Here is a 20,677-nt window from a genome sequence, read left to right on the forward strand (position 1 = left end):
TATTATAACACGTAATTATTTAATTTATATATATTATTTATAAAATGGTAACATTTCAGGTTGATGGCTATATGTATCTATGAGTATTTAGGTACTTGAAGTACAGTGCGTTTAATTAATATATTACATATATTTATTTTATGCTAGATATGTATATTATACATAGACCTATGTATATATATTTATATGTACATACATATATTAATGTATTATATCCATCCGAAAAGCGTTTATTCAATGAACAGATACTTTTCCATCTTTGCTGTTACTAACAGTCGCATGGAAGCCACTTTGCCAATCTGCTACATAGTCTACAGTGCGGACAGATCCGTCGGGCTCCACCAATGAATATTGTCCTGAAAAAAATATATATATTTTCGATAAAGTTTGAAGTTTTGTTTGGTTGTGTGCGAGTGTGTAATTTTTAATGTAAAAGGCGTGACGAAATGGCACACATTCGTGCGTTTACATATGAAAAAGTTGATTAACCGGAAACGTTGGTGAAAAAAGTATATGTATCGAGTTCTAATTGAAGCAGTGAAAGATTAATAACTCAATATAAATACACATATGAATATTACATAAATCCAGAGCGAAAAAAATAAGAAAAATGATATGTTGCCAAATTTCGCCACAGGCGAAGTTACAGTTAATCGTTGCTATGCTATGAAACCAATAGTTCACACATTGAATTAGTTTGGTTCCTGTTGATAAATTTTTTGTTATATAATATACATATGTATGTATATTGCATGTACATATGTATGTATGTAAATGGCTTATGAATTTGCGATTGTTTGATAGTGTTATTTATTTATGTAGCTCGAATTCTTTTGGTCGAACTATGTAATATATCCGTTTATTCTTTGATATTACATACATTAAGTTATTCCTAAAAGTTATAAAAAATTAGTTACACATTTAATAGATGCCTATCTGTTCTCAAATAGTTTTTTCATTGTATTTCCATGTTATTTTAGCTGCATGGTAATTTTGAATAACTATATTTCCATGTTATTTTAGCTGCATGAATAATTTTGAATAAATATAGTTATTTGTGGGACAGAAACTAAACTTGAGACAATTCTAGTTGAAGGTCATAAAATTGGAATAATTTTTTAACGGATATTGTATGTCGAAGAAACTCTAAATAATTGTATGCACTACATGAAATTTCATTTTTGTTTCTATGCTGTACAGTTCTACAGTTTTCAATTTAGAAATAATATCTTATGCGGTGTCGGCCCAAGGACTAGACGGTATGGGCGGTCGCCCGGGGCGCTAGCTCCGAAAGCGGGTGCTATTTACTTATCCTCGTTTAGTTTTATGCAAAATTTAAGAATTAATTGAAAAAAATGTTGAAAACACGAATGATTTTTAAAGTAAAGCACTGTTACTTTTTTGCTTATATCAACCCTGACCCTGTTCATAGTGGAATCACCCTAGGGTTTCGATAACCCGATATAATTTTGGCTAAAAATTGAATTTAAACTAATATTTTTAGATGATTTTTGACGTAATATGGACTAGCAAAATAAAATTTGACAAACAATGTTCAAAATGTCCCCTTTAAATGGCCTAGAATAATAATTGATGTTTTATTTTAAATTTATATTGAATTTTATTGTGGCATGTGTTAATAAAAATGAGGGGGGAGGGTTGTGAAAATTTTCTTGGGGTGCTGAAAACCCTCAGGCAGGCACTGATCTTATGGTACTTTAAGCTACATCGTAGACCGATTTTGAAATGGGTTTTAACCTTAAGTCAAGGGGCCTTTATATTATTTCAATAACTATCAATATATCCGGAGATTATAAATTATTTAGCAGCAAAATGTTTTGAAATTTTGTGCAATGTTTAAGCTCCACGATTTATTATCAGTTTTACAAAATAACCAAATGCTGCCTGCGTCTTGTCAACAAGTGCGTAGAATTTTGTTGTTCATCACATTTAATTCAACATTATTTAAAAAAAAATCTTATACATATACTTAATAATGTTTAAATTACCTTTGACAACATCTCCGTCACGCTGTTCTTTTTGGTGTTTGACATCACCAGTGTGAGGGTCGTTCACTGAGTACTCAAACGCGTATCTGGGGTGCTCATCCTGCAAAAAAAATCGCTAATAATTAGAATGGGGAAATATATCGCCAGATAGTCATCTTCATTGACCAGAAGTAGCGTGACATTAAGAACTAGGGAAAGTGTTGGCCGCCTAACCCTGGTGCTTCTTCTTGCTGTCGGCCCCTCAGGTGTTGGGTGACCTGGTCGGCTGTCACGCAAGTCACGGTGCTACATTGAAGTTGCCGTTCGAATTCTTCACGAGGAGATTGGCAATGAATGGTGTTTTCACAATAATTGCCTGGTGCAATGCACTCGCTATCCGAGAAACATTGACCTTACTAACCGAGCTTTACAAGCAAGGTTGGATCTATGATGCAATACAGTAAACTTTATCGATTGTAATATGAATAAAAGTTTCAGTTTGGTATGTTTTTGTGTAAAAATTAATGGAGATTGATCGCCCACTACAAAAACAACGTCCAAAATAACCATTTTGAGACGATTACTAAGAGGTCCACTATTAATTTGGATATAATTCTATAACAGAAACAGTAAGTCATCTTGCTGACATTAAAGTTAAGAAAATAACTGGCAGGATGTTTTTTGGAAATTTGGCTAGTATTTTCATTATTAACAAATTATGGATTCTTATGTACTAACAATGTATATAACTGTTTTCATTGATTTTTATTAAATTTGATATTCATACTGCATAGACAATATTTTATAGTAAAATTAAATTAATACCATGAATTATATTATGAGTTGTTGTTTCAAAAAATAAAAATGATCGATATACTTACTTGTGTTAATAGTATAGTAAAATTTAGTTCAAAATTTGGGATTATCAAGTGATTAAAAAATACCAATATTGTCTTCTTTTTTTTGTACGACTACTTTTGAAATCAGATATCTTTTAGAATTGACAATAAAATATAAATTTAAACTGTATAGGAAAATAGTTGACTTATTACCACTATTATTGGAAACCAAAATGACTGCCAAGAAAATATATATGTAGAGATGAAGTGGTGAATTTAAAATATAGTAATGAGATATTTATGTCAAATGAAAAGAATTCAGAAATTTTCTTTTAAGAAAAATCTGAAAAGGAATATTCAATATTTTACTTACATAGTAATCAAGCTGCTTGGTATGTACATTCTTGACGATTGTCAGAGGAGCCTTGGCTACTGGAGTTGATACGTATTGACTAACGTATGCTGGAGCTGGTGCTGACTTGATGTAAGCTGGGGCTGCAGAAGCGTATTGTTTGATTATTGGAGCTGGTGCTGACACGTACTGCTTGACGAGAGCTGGAGCTGGGGCGGAGTACACAGGAGTGGCAACTTTGAGAGGGGCAGAGTACTGTTGGTAGGCAGGAGCCGAGTATTGTTGGTAGGCAGGAGCAGAGTATTGTTGATAAGCTGGAGCAGAATATTGGTACGTAGGAGCAGCATATTTAGTTACGATTGGTGCCGAATAAGCTTGAGCCACTGGAGCAGCCGATATGTAGTTTTGATAAGCCGGAGCAGCTACCGTATTGTAAGCAGGAGAAGATATATACGATGGAGCAGTGGATACAGTTTTGTAGGCTGGAGATGATACGTAAGACGAAGATTTGTAAGCTGGACCAGATATATAAGCCGGAGCTGCAGCATAACTATGAGATACGACTGGTGCGGCATACTTGGGTACAATTGGAGCTACATATTTTTGAATGATAGGCGCCGAGTACTGTTGTACTACAGGAGCTGCGTATTTCGTAATAAGTGGGGCTGAGCTAATTTTTCCTATGACTGGAGTCTGGGCGTATGTCAAACTTGGACTAGATACGTATTTTACTGGAGATTGAGAATAAGAAGAGTATCCTGAGTTGTAGTTGGATAAACCAGCAGATGTTGAATAACCATGGACTGAAGGCACTGATGAGTATGTCAGACTTGGTTTCAGGTATGTTGTAGGTTGGGCCACCGATATTAGAGGCTGAGCTACTGTTAATTTTGACAGTACAGGTGCTACTGATTGATATTTGACACCTGTCGAAATGGAAGATGAGTAACCTCCTTTAGCGTATCCAGAAATGGCTGGAGCATATGATACACTGGGGGCTGCGGCATATGAAACACTGGGGGCTGCAGCGTATGATACGCTAGGGGCGGCTGCGTACTTGATTCCAGAGGTTGTCAATTGGATTGCCGGTGCTGGATATTCATAACCTCCACCATTAGCCCTGTTGCTGCAGTCATGAGGTAAGATTACGTCTGGGTCATAATGTGCAGTTCCACTCTTCACTAACAGTACCAAAAATAAACCCAGCTTCAACTGAAAACACAGCAGAAGAGAATATTAAAAAACAAACTATAATTAAATGACGATGTTGTTTTACTCATATGAAGATGGCTCGTTAATTATTGAATCTTCACCATTTGACAATCGATATTTCAATCTATTTACTGTCGGTGATTGTGGCGAATGTACGTTTTAAGACAATCTGGAATATCATCGTTGATAATCTATAAAAGAGCGCACTTTCACTGAAGTATGATAGATTTTAATACGCATAGGTACTTTCACTAATGATAGTACAAATAGTTAACGACCTCGTGAGAAGAATCTTGTCAAAATTATTAAATATAGTGCATGAAGTATCATTTTCATAGTTTCTTAAACTGAATTGAGATTCAATTTAATATTTTGAATATTAAAAATCAAATTGACTTCAATGAATAAGTTATGGGTTTTTCGAAATCTAATTTTTTGATATACTTGCAAATGAATCGCAATTTATGGAACAAAGTTTAAGTGAAAGTACACATACATAATATACAAGATACGTATTTCACTATGGCAATAAATAATTAAATTTCGAATTAAGAAAGCATTGACTTCATTTAAACATTATTTGATTGTTGAATTGAGATCTTTTGTTTATTTTTAAGGTCAATCTCGAAGATTTTGACACAAAAAATTACGATAGTCAATTTGGAGTGTAGTTTCACATTTTTTATGGTCACGTTTTAAAAAATGTATTTATGTATTATTAAACGATTAGTAAATTGAAATATATTTTATCATATTAAAAAATCTTAAAATATTAAAAAATCTTTGAAGTTCATAAAAAATAACAAACAAAATGCAACTTTTTGTTTCAAAAACTATCGAATGAATTGTTTCACAAATAAATTTAGACTATAGAATTGGCAAAAATAAGAAATTAAATATAAAAAAATCTCATATCTATCTTTTGATGCCAAGACAATGGACCAGTTCACAGTTTATTGGAATTATGTAAAAACAAAGAATATATAAAAAAAAGTTTGATTTCCGAATATAAAAATAATGCAAAAATTTGGTCCATTTATTGTTTATCGTTAATAGCCATATATAATTGCACAAACAGCAGATAAAAATTGTCTTAATTCACTATTGCACTGAATGCCTTAAATTTAGCAAAATTAACCGGCAAAAAGATAAAATTTTTGTTATTGTATGATATCCACTGTTCACATGTTGAAAACACAAAATTTTCGCACAATTTTTTCTCTTGGGATTGTTACGCGGGGTGGTGGGGTGGTTTGACTCACCATCGCTTCCGAATTTGTGGGGCGCGTCGGTTGAATGGGAATGAGGGATGATGAATAGTGGATACCCAGCGCGGACCGGCTTATGACAGCGACTGGTTGAGTTTGATATCAGTAGTCCGGCTTATATACTGGTCCACTTATGAATGTCTTGTTCGGGGAGGGTCTGCTACTATTACGTTATTGGTCATCGACTATATTACATATTTAACGAGACAGCCACTACCCCACCACCCCTTTTAATTAAACCATTAACTGCACTAGAATATGGTCGATAAATTAATTTAATATCTTTCACGAGACATTCGATAACGCGAACGTGCATTTATAACGTTCTTCAATATCATGTATATGTTTATGTGCATATGTATGTGTGTATTTATGTACATACATATGTAAAATGTATGTCCAATTTGCGCACGTTTCTATTCTGACAGAATTAAATCACAGATATTTAGAATAATTTATTAATTTAATTGAGTTTGGACCATTGTGCTATTTATTACGAGGAGTCCCGGGCTCTGAAAAAATAATTTCATAAACAAAAAAAAAATCTTGTAGATATATTTTTAATATGCAAAAAATCTATCAGAACTATTATAAAAATACCTTCATGTTGAATGCTAGTTTTTGAAATAATTGAATAGGAAAGTATGATATGATATAACAGGTACGATTTCACATGGACACAAAGAATGCGCAGTTCGAAAAATAATAAACATTTGGCATTAAATAAATATATGTATATTTAGCTACCATGCGCGGAGTGATGCAAAGCATCACGGCCCATACTCGACAAGGAGCCCAAATGTTTAAACACTCAATAAGGAAAAAATATTATTATCCAGGTGGAAAAAAAATTGACCATTAATTGTAAAAATGAAGAACAAATACGATATGAAACTTCGTTTTGGAAAATGGTTTTGGAGCGACTGTTTCGCATAACATTAATGTTAGCCAAAAATTCAATGGGATTTCGAGGTAACAGAGCAAAACTTTTGGATGCTCACAATGGAAATTCTTTATCCCAAGTTCAATTGATTGCGAATTTCGATGATTTTATGAAGCAAGTACAAATAGATATGCAATCTGGATCAGTAAATTATCTTAGTCCAACAATACAGAATGAGTTGATAGAATTGTTGGGAGATAAATTAATCCTTAATATTAATTCATCGCCTTTTTATGCCATAATGTTGGATACGACACATTAATAATATTCGGGATGAAAATCAACAACCCACAAACTTCAATGTTAGTGAAACATTTTTGGGATTTTTTGAATTAAGCGGTCATTCCGTAGAAGATATAAGCAAGCAAGTAGTGGAATTGTTAAAATGCATGAATATATCTATTGAAAAATGTTACGGCCAAGGATATGATGGAGCAAGTGTTATGATTAGAGGTAGGACCGGAAGCGTGCTTTTTCCAGGAATCAGGGCGTTTTGGGTCTATTTACAAAGCTAGAGTGCAAAAAAATGGTTCATCATAAAATGAACAAATCACGGCGAACAATTAACAATGAACGGCACGCTTCCGGTCCTACCTCTAGTTATGCGTGGATAAAAAGTTTTCAACCAAATGCGTCATAATTTAAATTAATTATCAACGACAGCATTATCAATTGCCATGAAGTATCGTCATTCTTTGTTGTTATTTAGAATATCTATATATTTTTTGCCAATAGCTTAAAAATATGGGATCTTCTTCTACGGAATCAGAAGTTTCATTAAAAAAACTGAATCCTACTCGTTGATCATTTAGAGTAATCGGTATTAGGAGTGAAGCTTCGTTTTACTGATATAATAAAGGCATTAGTGGAAATAAATTCAAAATCAACATAAAAAGAAGAAAGAGAAGAAGCAATCCGAATAAAAAGTAAAATGATGATCGTTCAACTTAAAAGTCGCTTTCAAGGAATGCAGTTAGTGAAAAACTATTTCTTGAACCTCGCAATATTATGAATTCATCAGAAGAAAATATTTTAGAAAATTGTTTAAAATTAAGGAAAAAATATCCAGAAGTTTTCTCAGATTAATTTTATGACCAGTTCATTCAAGTAATTTCATTATTAAATAACGATTTCACTGAAAACATGACCATAAGACACTTTTCACAATTATTTATCACAAAATACGTTTATGTCGTATTTATATTATTTTTTACTTTACCAATAACAGTTGCGATTGTTGAAAGATTTTTCAGTAAATTAAAATTGATTAAAAACTACGGAAGAAACTCTATCGGACAATCAAGGCTAAATAATCTTGCATTGTTGGCCATTGAACATAAACAAGCGGCAAAATTAGAAGTTCAAAATTTAATTAGTGATTTCGCGAATATGAAAGCAAGAAAGAAAGAAAATCAAAATTGGTGAGCTTATTTCTAAATTATTTTATTATTTTCTCTATTATATGAATATTTATAATGTCAAATATGTACATAAACTTATTTAATTTCGTATTTAAAAAAAGTATCAAGGGCTCCTTATTTAATTTTTGCAACATAGCCCAACATAGGCCCAACTAGCTACTGGGACATACGATGTAAAGAAATATATTTTTTTTATTTATTTCAAAAATATATAAAAAAGTAAACATTGTATCTATTAACTGGAAAAAATTTTTATAATAAAAATTAATTAATTGGAAATAGCTTCCTAAGAATACTAAAATATTTATATGATAATCCGAAAGCCTAGATTTGGCAAAAATATTTCCATTCATGTAAAACATTCTTTCAGTATCGATCGAAGTTGGTTTTATTGTTAAAAGGGATAAAAACAATTTTTTCATATTATCTGTTTATTACAAACCTCCTTTACGTTTCACTTTTATTTATTACAATTCAGGAAAAAAACTGCCTCTTATCCTATCCTTTTCATACTTTGTCATATTGCTCATTTTGGTCGTCAATATAAGTAAATGGATCCTCCGCCATTACGATAGAGATAAAATATCGTTTAAGATGCGTTTGAAGTTTGCAAATTTTAAATCTGGGTGACGTCTATGTTGTCTTTAGTTGTATACATAGATGGGGGTAGTAAAATAAAATTATTGGTATTTTTATTCAAAATAATAATTTATATATCTCAATATTATATATAAAACTAAAAAAGAGGTTTGTTTTTAAAAAACTTTTTTTATTGGTATTAAATAGTGCGTTGTAAATTTCTCCTAATAGCCTACCCTAATATTATATTATATGATACAGACTCTATCATGAATAACAAAATTTATATACAAGAAGTAAGAAGTTGAGTACATAAGAATATATTAAAATAAATTAATGACAATTTTTTCGAAAGGTCAAAATCTGTACAAATCTCTCGATGGAATTTTGACAGTATTTTTTCTTTCTATAAATCTCCTTTATAATTTTTATACTTATTCTACACATGTGCACATACATATAATACAATATATATGTACATACATATAATACAACTCAAATTTAAGAAGATAGTTAGACTCTGAAACTTTCATTTCGAATAATATCTCGTCATACATAAAATATTGATTTTATATATGTATACTGATTTTTCTCCTGTCAGCGTGTATATTTTTATTTCATTATTAAAGTTGAAGTTATTTTAATTTACATTTTGTATTTTCTTCAATAGCTCCTTATTTAATTCTTCATTCATCGTCAAACACGGAATTGTCTCGTCTTCATCAGAATCTAAATGAGTTTCTTTTTCCATTGTGGAATCGTCAATACAAGAAGGATGCACTCCCTTCATAATACTTTCATCCTAAGATATACATTCTCCTGCATTAAACCATTCAAAGAATGTTTTGATTGAAATATTTTTCCTGGGATTCGAGATAATAATTTCTGGGACATGGAACATCAAAAATTCTGTTAATTCCCGGGAATTTTGTCCCGGACTAACCCGGACAGAAACCTTAGTATGTACATAATGTACATATGTATACATACATATATGTATTTTATTACGGATTATTCTACGGGTTAACGCAAAATAAGTGGGAGCAGTGGTTGTATTGCAGAAAATATTCAAGATGTTGACGACTAACGAGGGAATTGATTTTGTATATTTACATATTTTTCTTGAATAAATCGATCATACTCTATTTTGGATAAAGTATTCAGTCCAAGGGTATATGTACATATGTATAAAATGTTTATCTGGTGGCGCAAAGCACTTTCAATTACACTGCACGGTCAAACGTACAAACTTATTATGCTAGAAATCGAGGAAAAAATGCACATTAGTGAAATTCACAGTAAATATACTTAAATTGGGACTAAATTTAGTTATGACTGTATACGGCTTAAATAAATTGTACGTGAAAAGGTTGTAAAAAAAAATTAGAATAAAGAGTAAAAATAAAGATTATTAATTGATTTTTAATGATATTTAAAAGAATTATCTGCTTGTATTTACATAGTAATTCAAGGCTAAGAATAAACTTTATTTTTGTGTTTAAAATTTTTTAACTTAATAAATAAATTAAAATATGTAGTTGTAATAATGGTCTGAATATATGTAAATAAAAGAAATTTTCCATTTATACGTGAATCTTGTTACGTATACATTATAATGTGAATGCATTTCTTTTATTTTTAACGATGTTGTTTATATGATAATATGCTGTATAAATGAATTTAAAATTTTAATTCTGGAAATTAAAAGCATTTAAATTCTTAAAAAATGTGAATTTAATATCAAATTGTATATATTTCTGAGAGTTTTTAAGTTAAATTAATTACATTCGTATTTCATATATGCATGTATGTACGTCGGTTTTATTATATATATTAATTAATCAAAATAGCTAACATTCCACATACACAATCAGATATAATGGAATTTTTTCTGGTTAAAAGGTTTATTTGGCAGTTATCATTACAATTATAATACACATATTTATATTCAGCACAAAATTATAGGAACTTGCTTAAAAACATATTTTTTTTAAATAAAAACTATACAAACATGAAACAATTTATTGCGATAGTTGAGGTCGCATGTTTTTACATAACAAATCGATATCGGGTTCAATGTCAGAAATGCTAACTCGCAAATCATCTTTCAAAGTCTCCGTGGAAGGGCATGACCTTAGCTTATTTTTTAATATAAGTAATGACGAAAATGCTGTTTCGCATAGGTATGTACATACATATGTAGTCGCGAAAGGAATAAGAGTTTCCAGGGCTTCTTTTCCAATAGCAGGAAATTCTTGCTGTCAACTTAACCAAAATTCTGAAATACTTTTTTCATTAAATTCCACTTCAAGCAAATTATCTGATCTGATATCGATCAACTCTTCTTGGGCTGTCCACGTAACATGATCATATTTTAAGGACTTGGCAAATGGTGTTCTTATCCAATTGTTCCCTTCATCCTCATTCAAGTTTGGGAAATATTTCCTTAAATATACAAATTCCCTAAATATGTAATGTGGAAAAATATTCATAAATGAATATTTGTATCTTCTATTGAATATTTTCACGGCCCCCGCGAGAAATCCTACGGCCCCCCAGAGGGTCGCGACCCCCAATTAGGGAAGCACTGATGTACACGACAATCGTTGCTACGAAAATCGCGAATACGTAATATCTGGCACTCGAGTTCTCGTTAGATTGATTATTCGCGTGGTTTATTCTCGATGGATGGAATTTTCGGGTGTCAGATGTTCCGTGATCCAGATTTTAGTGACTAATACTGGATCACGGTATGGAATAATCACCGAATGCAAAGATACAAAGGAAAAACTTATAATCTGAAACAATATATCAGAAACGATCATTAAACTCTATTTAGATTTGAATTTCTTTAGAGTTATTTTTATTAACTATTGTACATATATAAATACCCAGTTCAATATCTGTAAATAAATAATTAAAAACAACTTATCAGAAAAATATCACACATACATACATACATACAAACATATGTTCATATATGTACATATGTACCTACTTACACATTTTGCAAGCGCACGCGGTTAGGTGATTTTTCATAGATTGTTCTCGTCGATAATTAAATAATGCTACATATTTATTACAATATAGATCAATATATGCGATATCTCGATAAATCACCCATTAGGAGATTAAGAAATGATATGACAATATTAAATAAAGTCTTGCTCAAATAAAAAAACGATGTACATATCTACCTACATAAGAATATTTATATCAGGTTTATTTCTTTATTTGACATGTAATAGTCTATTAAATGACTAGTTGCACAATAAAAACCATACGACTAATTATTGTCAAATTATTTATTTATTTATTTATTAATAGTTTTGGAGCATTGCGGCATTACAGGAAGAACCTAATGCGCCACATTATATTATCGTTATATATACATTATATTATCGTTATATGTTTTATATACTCACTGCACACTAATGTCCAGGGACGTTCCGAAGGGATAGGCAGGTAAGGTAAAAGCTAAGGGCGGCAAATTTGAAAGAGCGACAAATTATGGCAGAGTAAAATTTATTTTTAATAAAGTTAGCAATAAATATTTTTATCCAAATAATCTTGTTCTTCATCTGTTCGACGAAAAAACGTCAAAGAGTACATTTTCAATGGCGGTAACATCAATGATTGGTGTAGTCGAATTTTCCTTCGCTCGCTTTTCTTTGACGCCAATGCCGCAAAAAGCAAGCGATAGCACAATTTATAACTTATAAATTATAAGTAGAGGTAGGATAGTCACAGTGCTATCCATTGTTCGGCAAACCTTTAACAATGCATTTACAACCTTTGAGCAATACACGGCCCCCTCAGGCTCCGGTGACTAATTATAAGTGTTCAGCGTCCAACCCCCATATGACTTATGTACTTTATGGATGGTTATTTTAAGCCCACTTGGACGTTGTAATTCCCAATGATGGACTCACATTCGGCTTAGATGTAGAACAAAAAAAAATAACGGTTCGAAGTCCTGATCACGACACAATAATCTGTAAAAAGCTTATGAATTCTGACCAAAACCTTATAAACTGTAATTTAGTACATACAAAATAAAAATATAAATTTTCAGCTTGATAGGTTTAGTGGTGTGGAAAAAATCATATGCTCAAGAAGAAAACCATCCCACTTTCAGCTTATCAAATTTGATATATTTTTTTTATTTATTTTCATCACATTTTTACAATTACTATACTTGATTTTTCTCATGAAAAGCACCCATTTTAAAAGGGTTGAAAAAAATAGTGGAAGAAAAATTGAACAAGAATAAACTGCCACTTCCGGTTGACGGGTGTTCTCTAGAGTAAAAAGTACCTACTACTTTCGGTTCAGGAAAAAATATTTAAAAAAAATTACTGTATGAAATTTATAATTTATATTACCTGTAAAAAAATTCTGATTCGTTAAGTGGTTTGGGAGATAATTGAATACATAAAACTTAAAAATAAGAGGACACCTACATATAAGGGGAGGTACCATTTCCGGTCAACTTAAAAATTTGAAAAAAATTTACGTCGTATCGATAAAAATTTCAGTTACCAATACTAAGTTTCAGTTCGATAGGAATAACGGAGTTCAAAAAATCCCCAAAATACACAAACACGCACACACATTTTTTCTAGATCATTAAAAAGAGGTGATCAGTGATCGATTCTGAGTTCGAATCAGTCAAAATCTTGAGTTCGAATTAACGCATGATCACAAAACTTCATCTATTGTTACTACGTACATAGATAAAGTAAAAATAGTACAAGAAAATGTACATACATATGTACATATGTACATATGTACATCACTGGAAACACGAACGTGCGGTTAGACGCCAAACCCAATCGATAAAAGAAGTCGAATAGAAATTCGTTAATCTCCAACCGTAATAATATTCCGAATAATAACATAACAATTTTAATTATACATGCAGTACTTGTTCTCCAGTATAACGAGAGCAATTTTTTTTATTCACAATAATACACCTCGAATGAGATGCATTTGGCGAGATTTTTATCGTCTAAAAAAAGCTCAGTAATGTGATAGCGATATTCGATCTAATTTTTGAAACAGACAGATTAAGATTTGTGTCGTCATATCTAAATTCACGACTTACGTTTGAATGTCGAAACCTAGTCCGGATAACAAGTTTTTGTATACAATTTTACGATGCCGCGACAAAACGCAGGTGAGGGGAAAAGGCGTCTCGTTATATATTTTTTGCACACAAACACTAATGAGTACGTGAACCTGTAATTAGTCGTGGAATTCGTTCGAAAAAAAAAATAAAACGGGGTCGATCTCGTAAACGCCAGTAATAGTTTTCACTTTTGGACGGCACCCGCCGTTACAAATGACTCACAATAAACATAACGAGTACATCGTAACAAGTGTTAATATTTAAATTTGCTTTTTTTCTAATCTATGCAATTTCTAAATTGTATCATATTTATTTTATTGTTCATGCAAAAATTTCTGCACTCCTTTTAGTTTCTCTATTCGTAAAATAATTAACGGCACAATTAGTGGTATATTTCTTAGATATCATTTAAAGCCAAAAATAGATTGTGTAAAATAAGAAGAAATTATTTATGGTACTTATGATATTTATGATATAATATAATGTATTTTCATTTTACTCGGACTTATGTATGTATAATATATGCTATTGTGAGTGATGAAATAGAATAGTATAATATGTACACTATAAAACTGTTTAGTATCTAATGTTGAAACGCTGTAATCTATTTTATATATTTTTTTGTATTAAATATATTTCGCATTCTGATTAGCCCTTTGAGTGCTGACGTCTTTTTTGTTGAAAGCCCGCCGCGCTGAAAATTTCCCCAACATTCCCAACTAGAATTATTTAGAAATCCAATTTCGAGTTTTGTAAAGGTGTGTTTAGACTCTCTAATATATGTATTAATGAATGTATTTTTCCAAAACTAGTTCTTCTTCATTGTTGTTAAAATTTAATGCTCAGAATCTAAATTCCTAGCCACAATTTAAAATACTCAGCAGTTAGGGATTTCCATCGGGTAATTCTGCTATGGTTATAAATTCAGAAATTCCGGTGTAAGCGAGTATTTATAAACGTTGACAAATGCATGACACGGATTACACGATCCATGTTCAATGCATTTTTTTCAATGCTACCTTTAAAGGCTTAGCAGGTAGTATTTTTGTTTAATTTTTACATGCAAAATTTATAACGCCTGTCGTCGTTTTACACGCTCATGGTCAGCAAAACGCCGATAGGTGTTGGTCAGCATTCAAAGGATTAGAGCAAATGCTTACAGTACAGACTTAGTTACAAAATAACTACATACCTCACCATAAGTATACAAAGAAAGAGAGCATAAAAACATGGTTGACAATAGTAACTGGCAATAGGGAACCATTTTTTGTGCATAAAAGCATCCTGTCCGACGATCTCTGGTTGTGATCATCTTCATTATTATTATATGTAAGTATCGTCACCTACCTGGTTTTATGATGGGTGAAGGATAAATTGGCTATTATTTAAAATCTACACATATCGTCCTATTTATCCTACATATATCTCTATAAGCGTCTAATAGTAATTCATCAAAAAATAACAGAAATCAATATTAAAATTGGGTTTTTAAACGATTTTATTTTATTTTTATATACGGCCGCAAGGACCATTGAACAATAATAATATAGAACATACATAATAATAATACATAGAACAATTTAAACACATTAAGATATAATGTTTCAAAATTCTATTGAAATATAATGAGTTTTTCTTAAAGGTGTGCTTTCAGCTTTTCACTCATTTGTATCAAGTTCATCCTATGCACTTTTCATTTACTTGTTTTTGCAAATCCTTTTAATTTATATATGTATAGTAATATTTCAACGCACAATCGTTGAAATTTCAAACGCATTACATGAATAAAATGAACATTTCTTGACCGTATATACATATAGCCAGCAGCATAGCTCGAACGTTAAGCTTCTGCTTACCGTCAAGAAGGTGCCGGGTTCTATCCCTGAATGAAAATGAATTTTTCAGAGTATGCTGTTGGTCAGACCTGGATTTGTGACTCCAGGTTGATCGTTTCCTATCAGAGTTTGCCAATTTTCTCTGATTTCATTGTTGAAACGGTTCCCGAAAAAAAAAATTGGCTAAAAATCCTTCCTACCTACTATGTCACCACTATTTGAAATTAGATTGATGTACAATATAAATTTATGTACAATTCATAGATGTCTCGTTAATTTGCGAGTTTTTTCAGTGTCTCGCAATTCAACGACTTATAATAAAAATGCTGCATTTGTATTTGTAATTGGCCAGGAAGGCGCATTGGGATTTACCTGTAAGGCCTTCCTGGTATATATGTAAAAAAAATAATAAAAAAAAAAAAAATAATAAAAAAAAAATAATAATATAATAAATATATCATAAATAAATAAATTTGACCGTGGATCATAGCCTATATATGCACATATCTACAAAATATCTTTTTCTTTGGTCAGAATAGAATATTGCATTTAAAAACTACGCTTATAATATTCAATATTAATACTTCGGAATGTCGATTTAGATTCGGATATCTCTCAATGCAAAACAACAACACACCATGTCCAATTCTCGAAAATACGCAACACGTCACACATTTCCAATGAAATATTTCGGTGATCGAAAAAAGCCTTCGTTTTCTCAAAATCTAGATCACACACCGATACACCTTCGATGTGCACAGCAACAAATTGTAAAATTCGATACAGCGCCAGTGTAACTCGGGGCTAAACGCATACCAGATAGATCCCTGTCAAGATACATGTACATACATACATACATACGTTTTGTACAACATCAATATCAGTTGATCTCATACGTCCATATTATATATTGTAATGCATGGATATGATACGTCAAGATCTAAATGTCTTGGTGTTTGTGTCGCAACACACATTTGTCGAATACAATTGTCGTGAAACTGTAAAAAACTTCGAGAAACTAGTTTTTTCGAGCTTTTCTACGATATCGCCTAATAGTAATACATGCATAAACCACAGAGTGCGAATTGTGGATAAGCTCAAGTTGAAAAATGATTAATTATTGATATCTAAATATGTCCGGAGCAGGTCTGCCAATAAATTAAATAACAGACTGCTTAAGTAAATAAATTAAATAACAGATCGTTTCAGAAGAAAAGAAAATTAAAAATAACAATAGTAAACGAAGTCAAACTAAATAAAAGCTTTTAAAAACGAGAAACTTGTCCATACATCAAAATGTGCCGACACCCATTTTTCATAAAGGGTGATAAATAAAAATTGGATTGGCCAAACATATTTATTATTATTTTACGAATTTATTTTACAACAATTAATGTTAGCGCAAAGATAAATATGTAAATTATTGTGAAATTACACAATTTTCACTATAAATTTGTTCAAGTTATCAGTAACTAACGACACGTGGAAATCTAAGAATTTAATTCACTTATAAAATATCCGTATAATAACAAATAGAATTTGTTGACGTATGATGTAAATGTAATATAATCTATGTAATGTTATTAAGAAAATTATTCAACATAATTTCACTTGAAAAATACATATTTCATTAATATTATATACATATGTTACAGTTAAATTATAACAATAGTGAAATTATAATTACACTGACGTTTCAGTGAATTCATATACAATTACATTTTCACTGAGTATAGTTATATTTTCACTATTGAAATTACATATTCACTAGGACCTTTTAGTGAAATTATAATTTTTAAAAATTGAATGATAGTGAAATACCAACTTAAAATTATTTTATAGAATTTTTTACGATTCAACAATGAATTAATTGATATTATTATGAAAATAAAGTTTCTGATTACCAAGACCCGAATGACGCTTTTACATTCAGCCCAGACTGAATAAAACACACATATTATCCTCGAAATAATAATGTATTTCATAAAGTAAACGATTTTCTTGAAAAATCGCATTTTATCATGTCAACTGGTTAGCTAGTGTTCGAATGCACGGTGGGTTGGTAGTACGACGTACACTATCGCACGGTGCATTAGTGTTCGAATTACAAATTCACTTACATTGAGAAGTGAATTTGTAATTCTATTGTTACGTCCATAATCATTACTCGAGTCAGTCAAATTATAATTTCACTGACTCACGACTGTGTGTTGGATTTTTACGAATGAGGTACACATACAAACGTGTATTATATTAATATTATATCATATTATATTCAACGCGTATGTAAATTCAAAGTGACCTAAATTAAATTGGCTGAGTGTGACGCTGTTTGTTTATTAAAACTTTGCATTGAAAAACCAAACACAAACAAACAAATCGCCGGAATGCGCCATAAAATTAGACGTATCGTTCTGATCAAACACAGTTTTAAAACGGTAGCGAGGTTATTTCGAGGCAAACGGTCAGATGATTTCTTTTTTTTCTCGATTCTAGTCGATATTAATATGTAGCTATTTAAATTCACTGGAAAATGAGCGATATATAATATATTATGATATATAATATATTATACATACATACATATTTATAATTGAAAAAACGAAATATGTATATGTATTTACGATTTGAAAAATGTGCATCGATACGTTCTTGAGGAATTAATAAAAATTGCAGGTGACGCCAGGATGTTACATCATGTGGCTCATGTGCTCTGCTGGATATGTTGGACCACTGTTAATTCGGATAACGAGTTTAGTTAGTGATAACGGGGTTACATTCACACACACACACACTCGTATAACGAGCAATACGCCAAATGTGAGACAACGTGTCGAAATCTGGACCGACACTCGTAAAATGCTAGCCTGCAATTGCAGAAGCAATTGCTACCAGAATAAAGTCAAAGTGATATACGTTTTTATACATTTATACATATTTCATTTATGTTGAAAAACACAATAAAATTGTAAACTCAGTTTACAATTTTTACAGTTTACTAAATTGAAAAGAATAATATATGTAAAAAATCATACAAAACATGTAGATTTCAAAATTGAGTAATCTATATAAAAAACATTATTGTTGCGAATAAATTATGGAATTAAAAATATCTAAGATAAACTAGCGATGCTGCTAGAGTAGTTGTGAAATATTATATAATAGCAATAATTGAAAAAGTAAAACATTGACATTCTTGACGGTTTCTTATGTGTACATACATATATAATGTGCCAATCTTATAGCCTGTATTGATATCACGATTAAGTTTATATATTTTTTGAGTATTTATCTGATGTTGCTTCATAGTTATTTAAAGCTTCCAAAGTTCAGATTCTGCGATAAGAACAATATTTGATCTCTTGAATGTGATACCGTGTGTTTGGTACAGATATTCCATTCTTATAATTTAATAAAAATAATAGTTAACTTTTTTGTTAGTTTATATTAAAAAATATTACATATGTATGTATATGGAAACGTACGTATATATACATATCAAGAATAAAAAAGTTTGTAAAAAGTAACAAAATTGATTGAAAGTCAAATTATTATATATATAAAGACGAAAATCTGTGTGTGTGTGTGTGTGTGTGTGTGTGTGTGTGTGGGTGCGCGTGTGTGTGTGCGTGTGCGTTAGCGTGTGCGTGTGCGTGTGCGTGTGCGTTTGCATGTGCGTGTGTGTGTGTGTGTGTGTCTCCTAACGCTAGCCGAACATAATTAATCGATAAAAAGCCTAAACTTTGTATAAATTCATTCATCAAGACTTTGCCGCGGTGTCGAACCCGTGACCCGTGACCGTAGGTATTCCTGAGTTCAACGGTCTCAACGACGCGACGACGCGAAAATTGATTCTTGAATTAGCTTTTTTTTTAAATTAATTGAATTATTCTTTCTCACCATATAAAAATACGCAATTATAATATAATAATTTTATTTTGCGAAGTTTTGAACCATTTCTTTTCATATAAAACAATTAAATATATATTTTTTAATTAAAATTAATAATATATTAACGATATTCGAAAAAGAAAATTAATTTTATTTTTCGCGGGCACGATGAGGTATAGAAACTTGGCCCACAATTCTCGGCGTGAACGTGCTACCAACTCGGCTATCGTCTTCCCCGGAAGATGTGTGCTAAATATGTATCATATATGTATGTAATTTGTTATGTCTAATAATAATATTCAACGTTAAGAGGTCAATTACCGTTTTTTTATAATCGGAAAGGATTACATTTTGTAATCTAAACTTTGTATGCATTTTGTATCTATTTCATTCTATTCTATTTCATTTCCGATTATCAATTTCTTTTTCAGTTCCGATTCTCAATTCCTGTTTCAGTTCTGAATTCCGATCCCTGTTTCAGTTCCAATTCCGATTAATTATTACTATTCGTATTGTAACTTTATTATAAATCAGATCAATTTCTTTCCGAAATCATCCGTTGAATTTTCAACGGGCATAATACTGGTATATTATGAACACACTAATATGTACACAATTCATGCTCTACATCCAAGGATAAATACACCAATTATGTTATCAAATATCCATTGTGTTATTTAAGAAGAACTAACAAATTATTGTTTCTAAATAGCATACGACTATTCAATTTCGATACATAGAAGTACGAAGAATCGCACAATAGATCACGTAATACAAATTATGGGCAGAACTTTTCCTATGGGCAGGTTCAATTCACACAATATGTTCAATTGTATGTATACTATATATAGTATAATTTTTATTATATGTATTTGTGGGCTTTTTTAGTTTTTGTTATATCATTAAATCTCTTTTATTTACGCTTGAGACACAAAATAATTTGTCTTGTAAAATGCTCGCTCTCGTCAACCGGACAGATCAATCAGAGTGATCGTTAACTATAATACATATTGCCGCCCATTACGCAAAAGTATTTGGCTTGTTCGTATTGTGCACAACGTGTATTAAAAAAATATTCACGCATTTTATTTATTGCATAGAAATGCTTAGAAGAATTGTCTTCGAGGTTGTTCAGCTTTGATGTATCGAATTTTAACTCAATTTGTCCGTTCGTTTGTTTCGTTGACGTTGCGAAAGACCGTTCGGGTGAGATATAGC

General features: G+C 31.1%; 1 protein-coding gene across 1 annotated transcript; it reads right to left on the reverse strand.

The window, feature by feature from the left end:
• Positions 1-217: 217 nt before the first annotated feature.
• Positions 218-6,265, reverse strand: LOC143909553 (uncharacterized). Its single transcript, XM_077427599.1, has 4 exons — positions 6,260-6,265; positions 3,201-4,391; positions 2,010-2,109; positions 218-356 (listed from the first exon to the last, which is right to left on the reverse strand). Exons 1-4 carry the CDS (start codon positions 6,263-6,265, stop codon positions 235-237), a joined length of 1,419 nt encoding a protein of 472 aa, XP_077283725.1. The 3' UTR covers positions 218-234.
• Positions 6,266-20,677: the final 14,412 nt, after the last annotated feature.

The sequence above is a fragment of the Arctopsyche grandis genome, chromosome 1 (genome assembly GCF_051622035.1).
Source record: "Arctopsyche grandis isolate Sample6627 chromosome 1, ASM5162203v2, whole genome shotgun sequence".
Taxonomy (NCBI): domain Eukaryota; kingdom Metazoa; phylum Arthropoda; class Insecta; order Trichoptera; family Hydropsychidae; genus Arctopsyche; species Arctopsyche grandis.

Coding starts and splice junctions, on each gene's coding strand:
- LOC143909553 (XM_077427599.1), bottom strand. Junction 2,110..3,200: donor CCAAGCAGCTTGATTACTAT/GTAAGTAAAATA, acceptor TTTTTTTTGCAG/GATGAGCACCCCAGATACGC. Junction 357..2,009: donor TGACGGAGATGTTGTCAAAG/GTAATTTAAACA, acceptor TATTTTTTTCAG/GACAATATTCATTGGTGGAG.